At 35.2% G+C, this 20,786-nt stretch overlaps 1 protein-coding gene across 2 annotated transcripts in view; it reads right to left on the reverse strand.

Annotated features, from left to right (window-relative positions):
* The window catches only part of MKLN1 (muskelin 1), a 359,471-nt gene that overhangs the window by 132,321 nt on the left and 206,364 nt on the right, over positions 1-20,786 (reverse strand). For both annotated transcript variants that reach the window (XM_036863622.1, XM_036863621.1), the window contains one exon: positions 8,263-8,332. Coding sequence is in view for 1 of the 2 variants with exons in the window: in XM_036863621.1 (XP_036719516.1) it covers positions 8,263-8,332 (70 nt within the window). In the remaining variant the exon portion in view is untranslated. The remainder of the gene's footprint in view (positions 1-8,262; positions 8,333-20,786) is intronic.

Genomic DNA, 20,786 nt, shown 5'->3' on the forward strand with positions numbered 1-20,786 from the left:
TCCATGAAGCCATTGCTACAGCTATGCCAGAAGGCACAAAAACCTTGCAGTTTTCGTGAAATACCTTTTAATCTTATTTTGAAAATGTAGCTTTTATGTGGATGCAGGATTGCTATAAGAAAGGCACTACCTACAGACTCCAATGATTCGAGAAAAAGCAAAGTCATTATATGACAACTTAAAGCAAAAGGAAGGTGAAAGATCTAAAGCTGGAGAATTTAATGCTAGCAAAGGACGGTTTGATAATTTTACAATAGAAAAAGGTTTGGCTTAAAAAATGTCAAGGTAGGGCCTCCCTGGTGGCACAGTGGTTAAGAATCTGCCTGCCAATGCAAGCGACAAGAGTTCGAGCCCTGGCCCAGGAAGATCCCACATGCCACGGAGCAACTAAGCCCATGAGCCACAACTACTGAGCCTGAGCTCTAGAGCCCGCAAGCCACAACTACTGAGCCCACGTGCCACAACTACTGAAGCCTGCGCACCTAGAGCCCGTGCTCCACAACGAGAAACCACGACAATGAGAAGCCCGTACACCACAACGAAGAGTAGCCCCAGCTCGCCACAACTAGAGAAAGCCTGCGCACAGCAATGAAGACCCAACGCAGCCAAAAATAAATAAATAAATTTTTAAAAAATGTCAAGGTATCAGGGGAATCAGTGCACCAGCCAACCTAGAGGCAGCATATGAGTTTCCAAATGCCATTAACAAAATCACTGAGGAGAAAGAATAGCTGCCTGAACAAGTTTTTAATGTGCCATATCCTGGGGAAAAAATGCCACAAAGGATATTTAAGGAAGGAAGTGAGCACCAGGATTTAAGGCAGGAAGGGATAGGCTGACTCCACTATTTTGTGTAAATGCACTCGGGTTTATGATCAGGACTGCCCTTATCTATAAGGTTGTAAAACAAGAAGGCTTGGGCGAAAACCCTTTTTCTGGATTGGTTCCATTGATGCTTTGTCCTAGAAGACAGGAAGCGCTTTGCCAGTAAGGGACTGCCTTTTAAAGTTCTTTTGATATTGGACAATACCTCTGGCTACTCAGAACCCCATGAGTGCAATGTCAAAGGCATCAAAGTGGTCTACTTGCCCCCAAACACAATGTCTCTAACTCAACCTCTAGATTAGGGAGTCATAAGGACCTTTAAGGCTCATTACACACGGTACTCCATGGGAAGGATTGCCAACGCTATGGAAGAAAACTCTGATAGAACATCATGGAAGTCTGGAAGGATTTCAACACTGAATATGCCATGGTTATTGTAGAAAAAGCTGTGAAAGTCATTAAGCCCAAAACAATAAATTCCTGCTGAGGAAAACTGTGTCTAGATTTGTATATAATTTCACAGGATTTATGACAGTCCATCAAGGAAATCCTGAAAGAGATAGTTGATATGGCAAAAAAGGTAGGGGGTGAAGGGTTTCAAAATATGGATCTTGGAGAAATTCAAGAGCTAACAGACACCACACCAGAGGAATTAACAGAAGATAACTTGATGGAGATGAGTGCTTCCAAACCAGTGCCAGACGATGAGGAAGAAGACACAGAAGAAGCAGTGCCAGAAAACAAACTGACATTAGACAATCTGGCAGAAAGAAGGGTTCCAATTATTCAATACTGCTTTTGACTTCTTTTACAACATGGACCCTTCTATGACATGGGCACTAAAACTAAAGCAAACAGTGGAAGAAGGATTGGTACTGTATAGAAACATTTTTAGAGGAATGGAAAAGCAAAAAAGTCAGAAATTACAGTGTATTTACGTAAGGTTACACCAAGTGTGCCTGCCTCTCCTGCCTCCTCTTGGAACTCCTCTACCTCTTCCACCGAGGCCACTCCTGAGACAGCAAGACCAACCCCTCATCTTCCTCCTCCTCAGCCTACTCAACATGAAGACAACAAGGATGAAGACCTTTATGATGACCCACTTCCACTTAATGAATAGTAAATAATCATCATGCTGTACAATTAATAAACCTCTCTGTTGTATATATGTGTGAGTCTTCATGTGAAAATTTAGTAAGAGTACAGCAAGAACTATATGAAACGTTTCTGTGTCATCATCATTGCCTAAGTATTCATTGTGTAGAACACCGTGTATAAGACTTGTATTGAAGTGGATAGCCTATCCTTACATAGGCATAAGGTGACTGACATTTCATACAAAATTAACAATGTTAGTTTTCTTACTGTTTGATAACTTTGTTTTCAAATAATTACATTATCATACAGTATGCTCCCCTCTCTCTAGTAATTGGAAAAACTACGTGTCAGCCTATCATCACAGGTAAGTAGTTTTTGAGAAAATGTTAACAATGTTTCCAAAACTGTATTATGAATATGACTACAATACTGTATACCATAAAAATTTTATAACAACTCATTCATTAGTGTATAGGGTAGGGTACTGTGAAGCAACTGTATCAATTACACTAGGCTACCAGAAATCAACCATATTGCTGCTTCTTCATTACCAATGCATGAATAGCTATACCTGTAAATAAATATGAATTTCTTTTCCACATTTTACCTTTTCATTTTTAGTGTCTAGTGTTAGTAATACATATAACATCTACAGTGTTTTGTATCATGTGTGACGATATTGATGTAGGTACCGACACACAATTCATCTTGTACACAGACAACATACACTTATGATATTGATAAACATAGTACAGTACAGTAAATGTACTTTCTCTTCCTTATGATTTTCTTAATAACATTTTCTTTTCTCTAGCTTACTTTATTGTAAGATATAGTGTATAATACATATAACATACAAAATACGTGTTAACCGACTATTTATGTTATCAATAAGGCTTTGGATCAACAGTAGGCTATTAGTAATATTTGGGGGAGTCAAAAGTTACATGCAGATTTTCAACTGCATGGGGGTTGCCACCTCGTCACATTGTTAAAGGGTCAACTGCATCTCTACCTTATGATGCAGCAATTCTATCTCTAGATATTTACCCCAAATAAGCGAAAGTATGTATTATTTTTTAAATCTTATAAAAGAATGTTTATATAAGCTTTATTCATAATCACCCAAAACTGAAATATTGCAAATGTCCATAAACAGGAAAATGGATAAACAAATTGCAGCATGTCCATAGAACAGAATGGTATTCTGTAATGAAAAGATATGAAATATTGATGCACATAAGACATGGACAAGCATCCCCCCACCCCAAAATTCTGAGTATAAAAAGCCATATACAAAAGAATATATATATACTCATTTCTATTGAATTTTAGAACTGGTAAAACTGATCTACAGCAAAAGAAATCCAAACAGTGGTTGCCTCTGGGTAGAGGGTGAGAGAGTTAAGGATTCACTGGTAAGGGACAGAAAGGATCTTCCTGACCCGATGAAAACATTTTTTATCTTGATAGGGGTGTAAATTATATTAGTGTGTGCATTTTTCAAAATAGATACTATACACTTAAGGTTCATGCATTTCACTATATGGAAATCATATTAAATAAAAATGTATTATTCAAAACATACAATGCTCTTTTCACACACTTGGGCAAAATACCATAAAGAAACTTCATAAATTTACTGGTATCCTGTTTCCACAGATAGAAATTACATTGAAATGCATATATTTTCTACTTTTTTCCTTACTTTGCAAGTAACTCTTATTCCTATAATATTCTTGTTATGGTTCATCAAACAGAGAAAGAATAACGTAAGTGTACTGCAAAAGCTGTAACACACACACACATACACCCAACTGTATTAAGTAATCACTAAAGTTTTTTTTGACCTGCAAAATCAGAATGCCTGCAGTTTGTTAAACAACTTTAACTGCTCTCTCTCTAGCCCCAGAATACAAAGAATATTACCTAATACCATACTTTTATTTAAACTACCTTAGAAGGAACTTATAATTGTAGTAGAATTATGATCTAATCTTTCTTAAAGCAATTATCAAGACATACGTAACTGCCTGTACATTTCAACCAACCCTAGGGTATTCCCCAGTCACCTTGAAAGACATATTTTCCATGGCAGTATCAGTAACTTCTATAAAACATATCTGATGTGGGAGAAGGGTGAAATTACTGTCTTAAAGTATTTATAGGGTTTTCATTCATGCTACATTTACTCCCTCCCAGTACAGAAAGAGAATCCAGAATCAACAGCAATGTTTTCTCATTAGGTCTAAAAATATTTGCTCCCTACCACAATGAAAATGGCTTTCATTTTTTTCTGTTTATATAAATTATAAATATAAATTGAAAATGAGAATCAAAAGAGATAAAAGTATAAGAATAAAATTGAAAAGAAATTTAAAATTACCTAAATTCCATTATCCTGACACAACCACCACCATTTTGATGATGATTCATTTGAACTCTATGCACACACTCACACAGACACATACTTTACATAAGTCGAATATCAAATACGTTGTTTTTGACGGGAATAACTTTTTAAAATAATTGTTTTATCTCTTTTTCCTATCTCATCTCCTCCTCTCTTAAATAACCAATGCCAACAACCAGATGTATATCCTATCATATCTTTATCTGGGCTCACTGTATCAAATAAAAATATACACATGTACATACACATATAGTGGTGAGGGAGGGAGAGTTATTATTCAGGTAACAACAGTAGGATCTTATTATAGATGTTTCTCTGCATCATGCTTTTCTCATTTTATAGTGGAAATTCCTCCAAGTCATCTGGTATGAAGCCAGTTCATTTTATTTAAATGGCTGACAATATTCCATGAAAAATGTATTCAAGCATTCCCCAGTAGATGGGTTCTCTTTTTTTCTCCTGCGTCAAAATCTGACCCTCACTAACAGGGTGAAATAATAAATGTTTGTTTTTAACTGCTCATTTCTGTGGTCATTTGTTACACAGCAATTGATGACTAATACAGCACCCAAGGTCAAAAGAAATATCAACAGTTCTATTTCTTAAGTAGTTAGGTCCAAACAACTTAATAGGTATAATACTTATGCCCTGACAATTTAGTAACCATCCAAAAAAAAATAATCAACATATATTACAAGAAAAATATTTGTATTTTTACCTACCCCACTCATAACCCAACGCAAGCTTTAGAGAGAAGTGTTTAGGGTTCATTCACTCTCAAAACATGCCATACATCCTAGCATTCATGTACACACTTATAGTCCTTCCTCATTATGGGAAAAAAAGGAGTAGCTGAGAGGCTTTGATTCTGTTTTCCACCCCTCTCTAGATAACTGCACCATTAACTTCCTTATCTGCTTAAGCTGCATATACTAAACATAATTAAAATTTCTTACTGACAGAATCAAGCACTGTGAGCATCAAACAGTATATCCTAATAACAGCGATGCCTTAGATCTGTGCAGTCTAATACATAGCCACTAGCCACCTGGGGCTATTTAATCTAAAATAATTAAAATTAAGTAAAATTTAAAATTGCATTCCTTAGATACACTAGCCTCATTTCAAGTACTCAATAGCCACCTGTGGTTAGCAGCTGCCGTATTATACAGTGCAGATTACAGAGTATTTTCATCACTGCAGAAAGTTTACTAGAAACACTATCCTAGAGGTTAATGAAATAGAGTATTCTTGCACTAAAGACCCCCTAAATGTTATACTTTTGGTCTTCTATTTGTTACTTAGATTTTTCTGTCTTCTCCCTTATGACACTTTGTCAGTTGTCAACTTGCTGTTAATGTGCCTATCTTTCACAGCTATGCCCCCCATGCACAAAGCTGCTTCCAGTTGCTGAAACCGAAAGAAACAATCAACCAATCAGAATAACATTATATCCGAAGTGGATTCTTAAGAAAAGGCCCTTAGAACCTAAAATCTCATCACAATGCTTTTGATTTTTCAGAGTCCTCTTTTCCTTTCTTTCTAATTCTCAGACCTGTTCAAGATATGGTAAATGAATGGTTAGTTACAGTATAGTTGCTCCTCACTATTCATGGGTTTTGCACTTGCAAATTCATCTACTCACTAAAATTTATTTTATTTGTCACATCAAATTAATACTCTCAGTCATTCCTGGACATGCACAGAACAGCAAAAAATTTAAGTTGCCGGAAGCACACTCTCCCAGCTAAGGTCAAACAATGGACCCTATACCTTCTTGTTTTAGCTCTCTTACTACAAATAAGTTTCCTTTTCATGGTCTATTTAGGCACATTTTAAAATATTTTTGTGTTTTCTGTTGGTGTTTCACTGTCTAAAATGATCCCCAAGTATAGTGCTGAAGTGCTGTCTAGTGTTTCTAAATGCAAGAAGGTTGCAGTGTGCCTTACAGAGAAAATATGTGTATTAGATAAGCTTCATTCAGGCAAGAGTTATAGTGCTAATGGCTGTGAGTCCAATGCTAATGAATAAACAATATACACAAAGTAAGGTGTCTTTAAACAGAAATGCATATAAAGCAACATTATGTATTGACTGGTTGATGAAAATCTGTAACAAGAGGCTAGCAGGAACTTAACTCTGAGTTACAGTGAAAGATCCACCAGACTGGTAAAATCTAAAAATCATCCATAGAAGTGATGGGAAGAACACAATGCACAACAACTTTCATACAGTGCCAGTCAGAGTATAAATTATACACCCATTTTGTAAAAACAGTTTTGCATTACCAGATAAAAGTTGAACACACATATCCTCTATGATCCAGCAATTGTACACCAAGGTATATACCCTAAAGAAACTCTTGTATGTGTGTACCAGGAAAAAACATAGAAGAATATTCATACCATCTTGTTCCTAAGAGCAAAAACTATAAAAAACTCAAAAGCGTATCAACTGAAAAATGGATAGATATATTTTGGCATACTTATATACTGGAATACTAAACAGTAGTGAAAACTAACAAACTATAATTATACTTGGCAACATTAATATCATAATGTTAAGCAAACAAACAAAAACCTAGCCACAGAAGATGTATAATGAGTGATTCAATATATATTATATTTATATAAAGCCAAAGCCAGACAAAACTCAAATCACAGGAATTTATAAACATATACATATATAATACTGTGCGAATATGCTTAACAAATACGAAATAATAATTACTGGGGTGGGATTAGAGGATAGATATAAGATGGCGCTCACAGGAAGCTTCAAAGGTTGTAGCAGTTTTCCATTTCTAAAGATGGTTAGCAAGTAAACAGGTATTTGCTTTATTATTCTTTATATTTTATATATAAGTGTGTGTGTATGTGTGTGTATTCTTTGGATATATATTTTGCAATTAAACACTTAAACACCAGGTGATCCAAAAAGGTTTGTAAACAGTAAAAAAACAATTAAAAAGGAAAAAGAAGTACAGAGACTAGGTTTCCAAGAATTACACTAGAATAAAAAAAAATAAAGTAAGTTTTATTTACCCATCTTCTTTACCTATCAGAGCATTAATTTCCTCAAGGATATGGACATAAGTGCTAATGCTGAAAGTGTAATATAACTGAAAAATGATTATTTTTTTAATTCAGATGACATCGGACACCACTTGTCAAGGAAACAATTTAGCTCATGGTCCTGATGTCATCTAAATATACTAGTTTAGTAAAATAACAAACTGTATTAAGCTTATTTTCCCTAAAAGGCAGTTACTGAATCACTGAGTCAAAGTTGAATTTACTAACATATCCTTAAATATTTATAGAATGACTTGAGTTTAAGTGCAGTAGAAGTCACAACCTCTGCTCAGATCAGTACTCTGATCAGTTTCTACTCAGAACACTAACAGCACCTTAACCAGTTCTTTTTAGTTAACATTTTCCTCAAAACGTAACAAGAAACTTAGTTTTGCATCATTAGTAATCCAGAAAAAACATAAATTAGATTTTAAATGTTCCAGTAGAGAGAAGTATAAAGTCTATGCTTCATCAAATTCCACACTGTATTTGCCTATGAAATAAAAATTCTTCTAAAATGTAAACAAACAAAAAAAGAGGAAATAAAAATTTACCTCTGGGACTTCCCTGGTGGTCCAGTGGTTAAGACTCTGCGCTCCCAATGCAGGGGGCCCGGGTTTGATCCCTGGTCAGGGAACTATATTCTGCATGCTGCAACTAAAAGAGCCCAAGAGCCCGCATGCCACAACTAAGATCTCACACAGCCAGATAAATAAATTAAAAAAAAAAAAATTTACCTCACAATTTCAAAGACTGAATAAACTATTAATGGAATCTAGATAACTGATATCAGTTAAGTGCCTATTTAAAATCTGACTTCTGAATGGTATCAAGAGCTACACATAATCTTACCTGGGGAGGGTAGTTGCTCTCTGAAGACCACCTTGAAGACTGGTCATTTGGCTTATCCACTAAAATGTTCCTGAAATAAAGAAACGAAAATTATAGCAATTAATTAAAAGAATAAGTGAACAGGAATATGCAAAAAGAGGAATAATCTACCAGATGCTAAAATTATCACAAAGTTATATAATGTCTGGAACTTGAATAAGAAGAGAAAATTAAACAGAATAAGAAACACAAAAAATGTCTAGTAATTTAAAAATTTTAAAATATGATAAAAGTAGCATTTTAAACAATTGAAAAAAGTACTATATATATATGCATATATGTGTGTGTGTGTGTGTGTGTGTGTGTGTATAGCTCTACTTCACATCAAGTGACAAAATGAACTATAGCTGTATTTAGGAATTTAAGGTAAATAAAGTAATAAAATATCTAATAATTAATAAAATACTCTCTCTCTCTCCCTCTCTCTCTCTCTCTCCCTCCCTCTCTCTCTCTCTCCCTCCCTCCCTCTCTCTCCCTCCCTCCCTCTCTCTCTATATATATATAAAATCAATCTTTGGATCAAAAAGGTCTTTTAAGCCCAACACCAAAAACAGAACTGTGAAAAAAGGAACTGATATAAGTAACTTTGGAAGACAGTGCTCTCACTGGGAACTGTAAAGCTAAAGACAAATAGAACCATACACAAAAACTGTATTTTAAGGACTCCCCTGGTGGCGCAGTGGTTAAGAATCCGCCTGCCAATGCACGGGACACGGGTTCGAGCCCTAGTCCAGGAAGATCCCACATGCCGTGGAGCAGCTAAACCTGTGCACCACAACTATGGAGCCCACGCTCTAGAGCCTGTGTGCCACAACTACTGAGCCCACGTGCTGCAACTACTGAAGCCCAAACGCCTAGAGCCCGTGCTCCGCAACAAGAGAAGCCACCACAATGAGAAGCCCGCACACTGCAATGAAGAGTAGCCCTCACTCACCGCTACTACAGAAAAGCCCGCACACAGCAACAAAGACCCAACGCAGCCAAAATTAAATTAATTAATTTAAAAATACTGTACTTTATTTGATAAAGTTATTTCTCAGAGGAATATCGGTTAATTCTGAAACACTTTATATGTATACTGGGGTCAAACAAATAAGTAAATGAACGGTAGATGATGGGAGTCAAGCTTCTCACTTCGGAGTGGGAAGCTACAGAAAAGCAAGGGCAGGGAGATTGGAATGATCCTGATGGTACTGAAATAGAGTCAGAGACATCAGTGTGAACTCATATTTAGGTTTATATAGATACAGGTTCAGAAGTAATTGTATGTGAATGTGCGTACATATACCTATGCACACTGACACAAATAGTATTCCTAGCTCTGTTCACTAATAGAGACTAGAAGCAGTGACACCCCCAGTAGCAGTGAGTACACCAATGCCAAATCTTGGTTTCTACATACCACAGTCCAATAGAAGGAAACAGGGATTCTTGGGGAAGTAGCTGATTCTAGGGTTAGAGCAGGGAATTCAGAAGATTAGCCTAGAGCATGTTGTAGTGCTCAAAACAACAACAGCAAAAGGAAGGCGGGGGCATGTCAAAGGGACACAGAGGAGCCAACATGAAAGAATGAATGGCCAAAGCTAAAATAAACAACAAAATAAATAACGTAGTATTGGATTAGAACCCAAAGTATAAATACCCCTGAGTCCATACTGATATAAATAACCCCAGCCTAACAATCAGAAAAACATCAGATCCAAATTGAGGAATATTCAACAAAATACATGACCAGTACTCCTCAAAACTCTCAATATATTGAAAAACAAGGAAGGACTGAAAAACTGTCACAGACCAGAGGAGAGTAAAGAGACAAGACAACTAAAAGTAATGGTATCTTGGATGGGATCCTGGATGAGAAAGAAGACGGTGGAAAAACTAATGAAATCCAAATAAAATGTGGCATTTAGGTAATAGTAATGTATCAGTGTTGGTATCTTGGTTAGGACAAATGTACCATGGTAATATAAGATGTTAGCAATAGGAGAAACTAGGTGAGGGGCATATGGGAACTTTGTACTATCTCTGCAACTTTTCTGTAAATCTAAAATCATTCTAAAATAATGGGCCTTCTCAAAGGCCCATTTATTTATCTATCTTAAAATATAGATCTATACCTGTCACAGAGAAAGTACTTAATAAATGTCAAAAAAGAATAACTTTTTTTAAAAGGCAATACTATAAGGAAAAGAATTTTCTTTACATATACATCTCACAAAGGTAAAACATTAATACATAAAATAACCTCAAACAATACTAAAAGGTAAAAACCAACTAGAAAAATATAGGCAACATAAAACACAAAAGGCTAATTAAAATTTGAATGAAGAGCACTTAAACATAAATAACCCATATGAAAGCAGGCAAAACCCAAACATTCAAAATCAATAATAACCAAAAATTAGAGATTAAAACAAAGATATATATTAACCCTATAAAATTGGGCCTACTCTCAAAACAACATGTGTTTTAATCATAATTGCAGCTGTTGGCCAGAGCTGGTAAAATGGCACTCTCATATTTTGCTGGTAGAAACGCAAATTGATACAACTTTTCAAGAGAGAATTTTAATGTAATATATATAAAAAACATTTCAAATAGGCATATCCTTTTAAATAAAAACGATGATGACATCAGCCACAATGACAGTGATGATGTTTGCATCTAATATTTCTAACCTTTTATGACATCTCAGACACTGGTCTAAGTGCTTTCCATACATAAACTATTACCGTCAAAGCACAGATTAAGAAACTGAGAGAGATAAATTAATTTGCCTAAGCATACACACCTAAGAAATAACAATTTGAACCCAAGGCAATCTGACTCTAAAGCCAACACTCCTAATCACCATACTATACAGCCTCAGAATTATTCCACTTCTTGGAACTTAACCTAAAAAATAATCCAGGGGATTTAAATCATCCGCATTCATCACAGTACAATTTATAATAACAAACTGTGAACAACCTAATTGTCTAACAACAGAGGATGCGTTAAACCAAATTATGAAATATCTATGTTATAAAATACCATGTAATCATAATGTATTCTACAGCCTGACTTTAATATTGTTGGAAAATATCCATTACATAGTGAGTGAAGGGAAAAGGTAGTTTACAGTACATATACTGTAAATCAAGTGTTGTAAGTAATAATAATATTCATGCATGAAGAGAAAAGACAAAGAAGATATAATAAATTGTTAATGTAGTTCTCAATGGTGAGATTTCAGTGACTTTTTTCCTTCTTTGTGCTTTTTTGTACTTTTCAAATATTCTAAAATTAACGCATCTGACACATTATCAGAAAAAAAGGTGTGTTTTATTAAGAATGAATTACAAAGCAAAGATGAGAACTCTATGAAAAGACTGCAGTACAGTTAAAAGCTAAAGCTAAAAAACTAGGAAAAAAATCACTCTGACATGAATGTTATAAAGCATGAAAGAAAACCTAATATATTATAACTATGATAAATTGGGACCACAAAAATCACAAAGTATAATAAATTGGAGGAGGGGAGATCAAATGACATGTAAGTGAGTTAATTTCATCATTTTTCATAGCTCCTAAGAATAATGTTTCTGAAATTGATAAAAAGAAAGAGACTCAAGCATACTTAAGTTTAGAATAAAAACATACTACATATCTTATAAATTATTTGAGACAGAATATCAACAACAAAAAATAGCAAAAAGAAGGAAATAAAAGATTAAATGAAAGCAGGACACATTAAAAACAGAAAATTTTAAATAAAGTGACAATATTAATACCAGGCATCTAGTACAGTCAAACATATAAATGGTCTAAAATAACGTAGTAAGATATCCTTTGGACTGGGTGAATAGTAGTAACGTTACTATTACACGAAGGCACATACACAATAACAGTGACTCATGACAGATAAAAGTTATATAAGGCAGACACAATCTTTGTAAAACTAGGAGGAAGTTAAAGAAAAAGTATTAACTGGGATTAAAGGGGTCAAAGGTAGAGATAAAAAATACAATTTAAAAAAGTATGAACTGGATGAAAACAATAACTATAAAATTAATAGTTCAAGCCAAGATTGTGAGTCTTAACGAATTAAATGAAAACAAAAATAAAGCAAAACACAGTTAATATCAGAAGAAACTGATAAAAAAGAGTAGCAGGAGATTAAAGTCTCTCAGCAACTAAAAAATTAATAAACAAACAACTATATAATGTCAAAGTAGTGGTAAGGATTAATAGCACTATGAAGAAAAATAAAGCAAAGTAGAAGAGAAACAGACCTGAACGATATGAGGGAGCTAGCCATATCATAATCTGAAAAATGAGCAGATGGATCACTAAATGCAAAGTCAAGGGGGCAAACAGTTACAATATGTTATGGTCTTGTGAATTTTGAAATGCCTATTAAACAGCCCATTAGAGATCGAGCAGTGGGATCATCTGAGGCTGAAATTCAAGGAAAATGCCAGAGCTGAAAAAAATATAGAGAAACATCAGTGTATCAAATGCTAAAATATTTAGAGCTATGACACTGAGTGAAACAACTCAGGGGATAAAAGAGAGCTAGAAGAGAAGCTGAAGGACTGATTAAGCTCTGGGGGTCCATTATTTAGGGGGTCCAGAAGAGAAAGATCAAGCAAAGGAGACTGAGAAGGGCCAAAGGTGAAGAAGATGAAAACCTAGAAACTGTAGATGCCAACTGAAGAAAGTATTTTGAGAACAAAGACGTGAAAACTATGTAAAATGCTGCGAAGAAGACAGGGGCTGGGTGGTATTCACCCTCATATGCCTAACTCGAAACTTAAATGCTGCCAAACAGAAAGTGCCTAATAAATATTTGATAGATATGAACAAATAAATAAACAGTACTAAAAGGAAAATAATTAAAGTGGTTCCATCAAAACATAGAGTATATTAATCCTTACTTATTATCTGTAATTTAAAGCTTATACTAAGATAAAAGAGAAATATGTATACTGGAAACTAATATAATATTGTACATCAACTATACAATTTAAAAAAAAGATAAAAGAGAAATATGATACAGACCAGAAACAAGGCGCAGCCTAAGGGGGCTTGGAAAGATGGAAGCTTGAAGATATTCCTGATGATCTCCAGGCCAACACTAAGTCAACTACTAAGTACCTCTCTTAAGCCCAGAAGGTGACAGAGGCCAGAACCAGAACTTTAAGAATTACCACAAAAGCTTAGCCCTAGGAGGACCATGAGATCCATGGATGCCTCTTTCCCCAAGAAAAAGGCATTAACCAAACGAGCATTCCTGGGACAACAGGCTGTCTCCCTGGCCCACAAAGATCTTCAGGAGAGCTTTAGCCCTGAAGATGAGAATGTACTTGCCCTCTTAGCTGAGGACATCTAGTTGCTGAGAGGTGTCTCCTGGTGACCTACAGAGAACTAACAATATAGGAAATGGTATATCAAAAGCCACAAGACAAAGACTGCCAGACTGCCCACTCTCTCTGAGGTATCAGAAGCCTCGCCCAAAGAGTACACAATACAAAAAAGTTTGTATAGAAAATTGTACAAAAAGAGCCAAGAAAATTTATGAAAAAGAATAGTGAGAAGAGATCATTTTATCAGCTTTTAAAACACTTCAAATCCTCTATAATTGGGGTTTCCCTGGTGGCGCAGTGGTTGATAATCTGCCTGCCAATGCAGGGGACATGGGTTCGAGCCCTGATCCGGGAAGATCCCACGTGCCACGGAGCAGCTGGGCCTGTGAGCCACAATTACTGAGCCTGCGCGTCTGGAGCCTGTGGTCCGCAACAAGAGAGGCCACGACAGTGAGAGGCCCGCGCACTGCGATGAAGAGTGGCCCCCGCTTGCCACAACTAGAGAAAGCCCTCGCACAGAAATGAAGACCCAACACAGCCATAAATAAATAAATTTTAAAAAAAAATCCTCTATAATTAAAAACAGGAGGGATTGGTATAGGAACAGATCAATAGCTAAGAAACAAAAATCCAGAAATTGAGCGCTGTGTGGATGAGAATTTAATATTTGATGAAGGTGATATTTTATTTCAATGGGAAATGACAGTTCATATTTAAGAGACGCTTATACAACTGAATATCCACTGGAAGAAAATAAGTTAACCCCTATCTAATATCATATACAAAATTCCAATTAAAGATTTAAACATACATACATACATACATAAACATATTAGAAAAAAATGTGAGGGCCAATATGTAAAACCAAAAGCATTAGTGAGATCTTTTTGCCAAGAAACACAGAAGCTTTAAAACGAAAAAGTTATTTGATTACAAAAAACTTTTGAATTTTGTATTGTAAAAAAACACCATAAAGAAAGATAGGAAACAAGCAATAGTTTAGGGAAAAGTGTTTGCAACCCATATGACTAATAAAGTATTCATACCTAAGATATGCAAAACACTGTTTCACATTGAGAATAAGATGAACAACAAAATGAAAAATGAGCAGAATGCATGTCACTGAAGAGTCATTAAAATGGCTAGTAAACAGCAACAAAATTTTTTTTTCCTAAATCCCTGTGTATTGTTTGTGTCAGGGAAAACAAATTAACATAGTAAGATATCTTTTTTCACCCATCAAATTGATGAAATTAAATCTCTACTTAACAGGAAATCAGGGAGAAACTGTGGACATGTCCATTACTCCAACCTTGATGGAAAGTCAATTTGCAACATCTATCAAAATTCTAAATGTACATATTCTTTCACCTAGCACTCTCAGAATATATCCCATAAAAATAAGACCATCAGTACATAAAGATCTATGTATAGAGACTCATAAATGAGTCTGTCTAATGCAGCATTTTTTGTAGTAGCAGGGAAATGATTAAATAAATCATAAAACACATATATCATGGAACACTATACTGCCATTATAAAGAATACTTCAGATCTACACCAGGTAACTTGGAGGGATTTTTGCAATATAAGATACAAAGAAGCATGTATGATTTCATTGTTAAAAAAAAAAACTATTATTTATATATATATTTGTATACAATTATATTAACAAGCATGTGTAATATGATCTAATTTATATTCAATTATATAAAGCAAGCACACATATAAGCCAAAAATGAAGCATAAATATCATTAAGGGGTTTAGCTTATCTTCTTCTATTTGTCGTATTCAGATTTTTATAATAAACATTATTTATATAAACATTAAATTATTGTAAAAATATTACGGTTGAGATGACAACAAGCTTTCCATATTTATGGCAAACTGACTACATTATCATCAGATGATCAAATCAGGCTCAACTTTTCTTTCTTTTTAAAGACATAGGAGATGGAGAAGCAATTAATAAAGGCTTATCGCCTCTTAAAATTTTTAAATGACAGATGATCTCTCAAAGCTTAGTCAGCTGTAGACTGTTTTTAATTCTCCCTCCCAGATGTTCCTTCCTGAAATCCATTTCCATTCTCCTGGAAAGCAAATGAGAAACTAGTTGAGGGCAGAGACTATTAACGTTAGCCCTTCATCAACAGAAACACAGCCACTATGGTAGCATTCTATAAAACATGTTCTTCTTTATTATCCTTCCTCATACTTCCCAAAGAGATATAAAGCCCACCATCGTTACTGGTATAGCTTTTCCTTCTTCTCTCAGGAGAGACATTAACCTCTTTTACTACACATTGTTAATCAAGATACTAGTTCACTATCCCTGACCTCTAGTTCACTATCCCTGATCTCTAAAAGGGGAAATATCCCATCCACAGCCTCTGCTGAAGGAGCAATCATAGACACTGATGTTTTGTACTTGTGACTCTCCCTTACAACTATCTCAATGACAGCTAACCTAGGCTAGCTAATGACCTATGATGGGAGATGGAATGGGCCAGTACGAGAATAAAATTATAAGACAGAAAAATGTATAAGTGAATAGAACCAATGAAACAGAGAAAAGATATACAAAATAAGTATAAGAGATACAAGAGAAAGAATAAGCCGGTCAGTAGTAAGATAAGACTGTAGGAGACATAAAACAGCAGAGACTCCAAGGAATAACAGAGAATAGAAATTAATGGCTTTTTAGTTCTAGCTGCCAGGAGGCTCTGTTTCTGGCAACCAAAAGAATGTGATCAAAATACCCCTGTAGGTACTCCATGACTAATTTTAACATTTTAACTATTGTCTGGGAAAATAAATAAATGATAAGCAAAAAAAAAAATGTCATACAAGACACAATTCATATAGTTTCATATAGAAACTATATGATCCAAATAACAAAGATTAATCTACTAAGATTAAGCTCAATATATGCCATTGTAAGATATATTTAAAATGCAAAATGCAAAATGCAAATAATAACTAATGGAGAACTGGTCAAGAAGAACTAATAAAAGAGATGGGCTGGGCTTCCCTGGTTGCGCAGTGGTTGAGAATCTGCCTGCTAATGCAGGGGACATGGGTTCGAGCCCTGGTCTGGGAAGATCCCACATGCCACGGAGCACCTAGGCCCGTGAGCCACAACTACTGAGCCTGCGCGTCTGGAGCCTCTGCTCCGCAACAAGAGAGGCCACGATAGTGAGAGGCCCACGCACCGCGATGAAGAGTGGCCCCCGCTTGCCACAACTAGAGAAAGCCCTCACACAGAAACGAAGACCCAACACAGCCAAAAATAAAAAAAATTTAAAAAAAAAAAGCTTCTTTAAAAAAAAAAAAAAAGAGATGGGCTGAGGAGTAAAACGGTTTCCTTTTTTCATCAGGGTTAATTTAATTTTAAAAAGGTACATTTTTATTCCTACCAATGCAGTATAAAAACTGAAGGTAATAAAAATGAGCCACATTAAGTCTCTTGAACATAGACAGACTACAAAGGCAAGGCTGTGAGTAATTAATTTTTTCAATTAGGACTATAAAAATTTATAGTGAAACACATGGACGACTGAAATATGGAATACAATGTTAACTTTTTCCAAGTTACATGTCTGTATTTTGCCAAATTTTTAATGTAGTATATCTACATAAACTACCAACTGTCAGGAACAAACGATTAAAATTCATCATGAGAAGAGAATTTATTGGACATTTTGGGTTCAAGTCAGCAAATTAAAAATCTTTTTTTTTATTAAACATGCTCAAATCCCAAGTCTGCTTGGCAATATCTTTTAAATTGCTGCTCTTAAGAATACTTAAAATAAACATAAAAAGCAGCACTTAAGCAAAAAAATGGAGCACTTCACGTTTTTTTCTGCTAATGGATGCTCAGGATACTTAACAGTAAATCCAGTCAATTTTAAATCGAGAGTTTTGGATACTCAAAAGCTACCTCTAATTCTGATGTGAAGAAGTCAGTCAAGCAGAGTATGTAAAAGAGTGTGGAAGGATTCAATCTGTGAATATCTTCCTTTTGGTAGTTTTAAAACACCCTACTAAAACCTGTGCCCTTCTGTTGAATGATGTGATAAAATGCATCTAGAAGAAATCAGCTTTGACTAGGAATCATAAGACCCTGGAGCTTGGCCACTAATTGGTTGGATAACCTTAAGCACATCATGTAATCTCGCAGGACTTTAATTCCTTTATCTGTAGTGTAAAAGGAAAAGTTGAATTCCTTGATCTCAAGTTTCTTCCAGCTCTAATCAGGGCAGTGCATTGCACAACTCTGGAAAACACCATTCATGAGGCCATGTTAACATTCTACAATTCCATGAAAAGATTTCACATCCTTCATTCAACGTATCATGTAAAATCCTCCTCCTACACAGCAGTCAATAACAACACACAAGCCATTGATTATAATACAGCTTCCATTATGTGTAAACACTCTGCTGGGGTAACACCACAGAAGTACAAGAATGGGTACCTGTGGCCAAGGGGATTATGATCTATTTTTTAATAAGTAATAAATGTACTTAGCATAAAATTTATGACACAAAAACATATACAATAAAAAGCCAATTCAAAATGCAAAATAGAAATCAACTCAAATCAATTCTGAATAGCCACAGCTGTACAGTGTTAAAGAGTATACTATAAAAAGTATAGCTTCTCCAAAAATCACTTGTACACTCACTTTCAAATACTTCCCAATTTCCACTCCAAATACTTCCAAATTTTCACACAGGAGCATGGTAAAGAGGGGGCCCTACCATAAGCTGGAGTTATTCAACAAATATTTACTGATCCCTATATGCCAGACATTGTGCTAGGCTCTGGGAGTACACTGATATTTAAGATAGAAAAGATCCCCACTTGCGATGCTAACATTCAAATGAGAAGCAGCAGAAAGTTAACAGGTACAGCTGCAAACGAGGTAATTACAGATTGTGATAAAAGCTATAAAAGAAATAAACAGGGATCTGCACTAGGACAGGGGAGTTCTTTCACTTGAGGTGGTCCCCAAAATGCTAATTATGCTAATTAGAAGGATGCACTCATGGAAAAATGAAGGAAAAGTCAATTCTTCACAAAGAAACCAACATGCTCAAAATCACAGCAACAGGAAATAATCTGACCATGGAAATCTGCGAACTGGATAAAGTCAGATAATGTCCTCACAGGTCCCAAGATAAGGTAAATGCAAAGAAATCATGAAATCTCTAAGGGGGCCTGAGAACATTCATAAAATGCTGAGTCTAGACCCTAAGAGGATTTCAGAACTATCCTGCAGATATTTTCTTACTTTTAGAAGGACAGAAACCCACTCTGAAGAGAAACTGCAGGGAATAGAAAATAAATTAAGCAAAGCATAAAGAATGACAACCCCCAGGAAAGGTAAGATTCATATTCTAGGTGGGCAAAGGTCCAAGCGATACAGAACTCAAAACATATCACACGGCAAAATACATTTAAAGGTTCCTCTCCAGAAAGCAAAATACTTGCAAAGCATAGATATAAAGACAAAAAGCTTTACTACATCTCAGAAGTCCAAATTTAAAAAATATTTCACAAAGTAGAGAGATTTTGAGCCCCAAAGCTCAGAACTACACTTGTCCATCTCTTCTGCCTACAGTTCTTCCTTCTAAAACTACTGGAAGGGAATTCCCTGGCAGTCCAGTGGTTAGGACTCCTCGCTTTCACTGCTGAGGCTGCAGGTTCAATCCCTGGTCGGGGAACTAAATCCCGCAAACCACACTGTGCGGCCAAATAAATAAATAAATAAAATAAAACTACTGGAAACCCGTACTTGCTTAAACACTAGAAACTTAAAATGAAAGCACACACTAAGAAATTACAGGAAAAATAATATATGTGAAATAAATAACATTCTAACAGATAATAAAAACGCATGAGAAAAATGTGGCCACAAAAAAAGATGAACATTATTAACTATTATTTCAACATGAACTAAAAGAAATTACGAAAATAGCTGAAGCTTTATTAAGCAGTAATAAATCAAAATTACAACAGTTCAGAAATAATATGACTAGACAGTAGGAAGAGCTAGTAAGACTCACAAATGAGGGAAAATAGGTTTCTTCAGAGAACAGACTACATTAGAAAGAACTAATTAGACGAGACTGTTAACTAGACTTATTGTGGTAACCATTACACAATATATACAAATATCAAACATGTTGCACACCTGAAATTAATATAATGTTGTATGTCAACTGTACCTCAACTAAAACACACACACACAAAGAATATACTCCCTCCTCCCCCAACCCTGCCCAAAAAAGCCCAATGAAGAAAAAACAGATTAGAAAGTGAGTAAAAATAATGAAACAGATACAAAAGAAAGCAACAGTAAGTAGGTGATCCAATAAATATGTAATTGGAACCAGACGGTATTTCAAACTGTGCTGCAAGCAAATCTTCCTAAAATAAGACCTGAATCTACATACTGAAAGGATACATGGTATATTAGGGAAATTCAACTGAGAATATTCCTACCATAAACTATTAGATTTTAAAGACTTTAAGCATCCAGGTAGAAAGACCAAGTCTCTTATAAGAAAAAGAAAATTATAGTTTCAAGAAACTTCACAACAGCTGTTTTGTACACAAAACAATGAAACAAAAAGTTGTAAGATCCTCAAGCACAAAAAGATGTGAGCCTGGGACTTTATATACGGTCAAACTGTCCTTCAAGTTTACAGGCATAGATAGTTAACAACATATAAAAGTTCCTTGAGCCCTTCCTGAGACCTACTAAAGAACAAACCATACATATTCAAGAAATGACTTGAAAAGCTTCAAAGTAAAATCAACTACAGAACTAAAACTAACCATGAAGATAAGGATGACCTAACAATATGTATGTTCTACAGCAATGTAGAAAGGATAGATCTATGAAAAATGGGAGAAGAATGTAGAGAATAAGTAGAAGTCCGAATAGACTTGTTAACTGCTTCACAAATACTAACCCTTAGAAGGAAAGATCATCATTTACAATTAGATGCTGGGATAGAGGGAAGAAAGAAGAGGAGGTTCCCAGCTAAGTTCTTCAGCGAGACTTAAGTGTTACACTAAAAGACACTGGATTGAAGGAAACCAAAAAACAAAAATGCAAGCCACCC

This window comes from Balaenoptera musculus, chromosome 9, assembly GCF_009873245.2.
Source record: "Balaenoptera musculus isolate JJ_BM4_2016_0621 chromosome 9, mBalMus1.pri.v3, whole genome shotgun sequence".
NCBI lineage: Eukaryota > Metazoa > Chordata > Mammalia > Artiodactyla > Balaenopteridae > Balaenoptera > Balaenoptera musculus.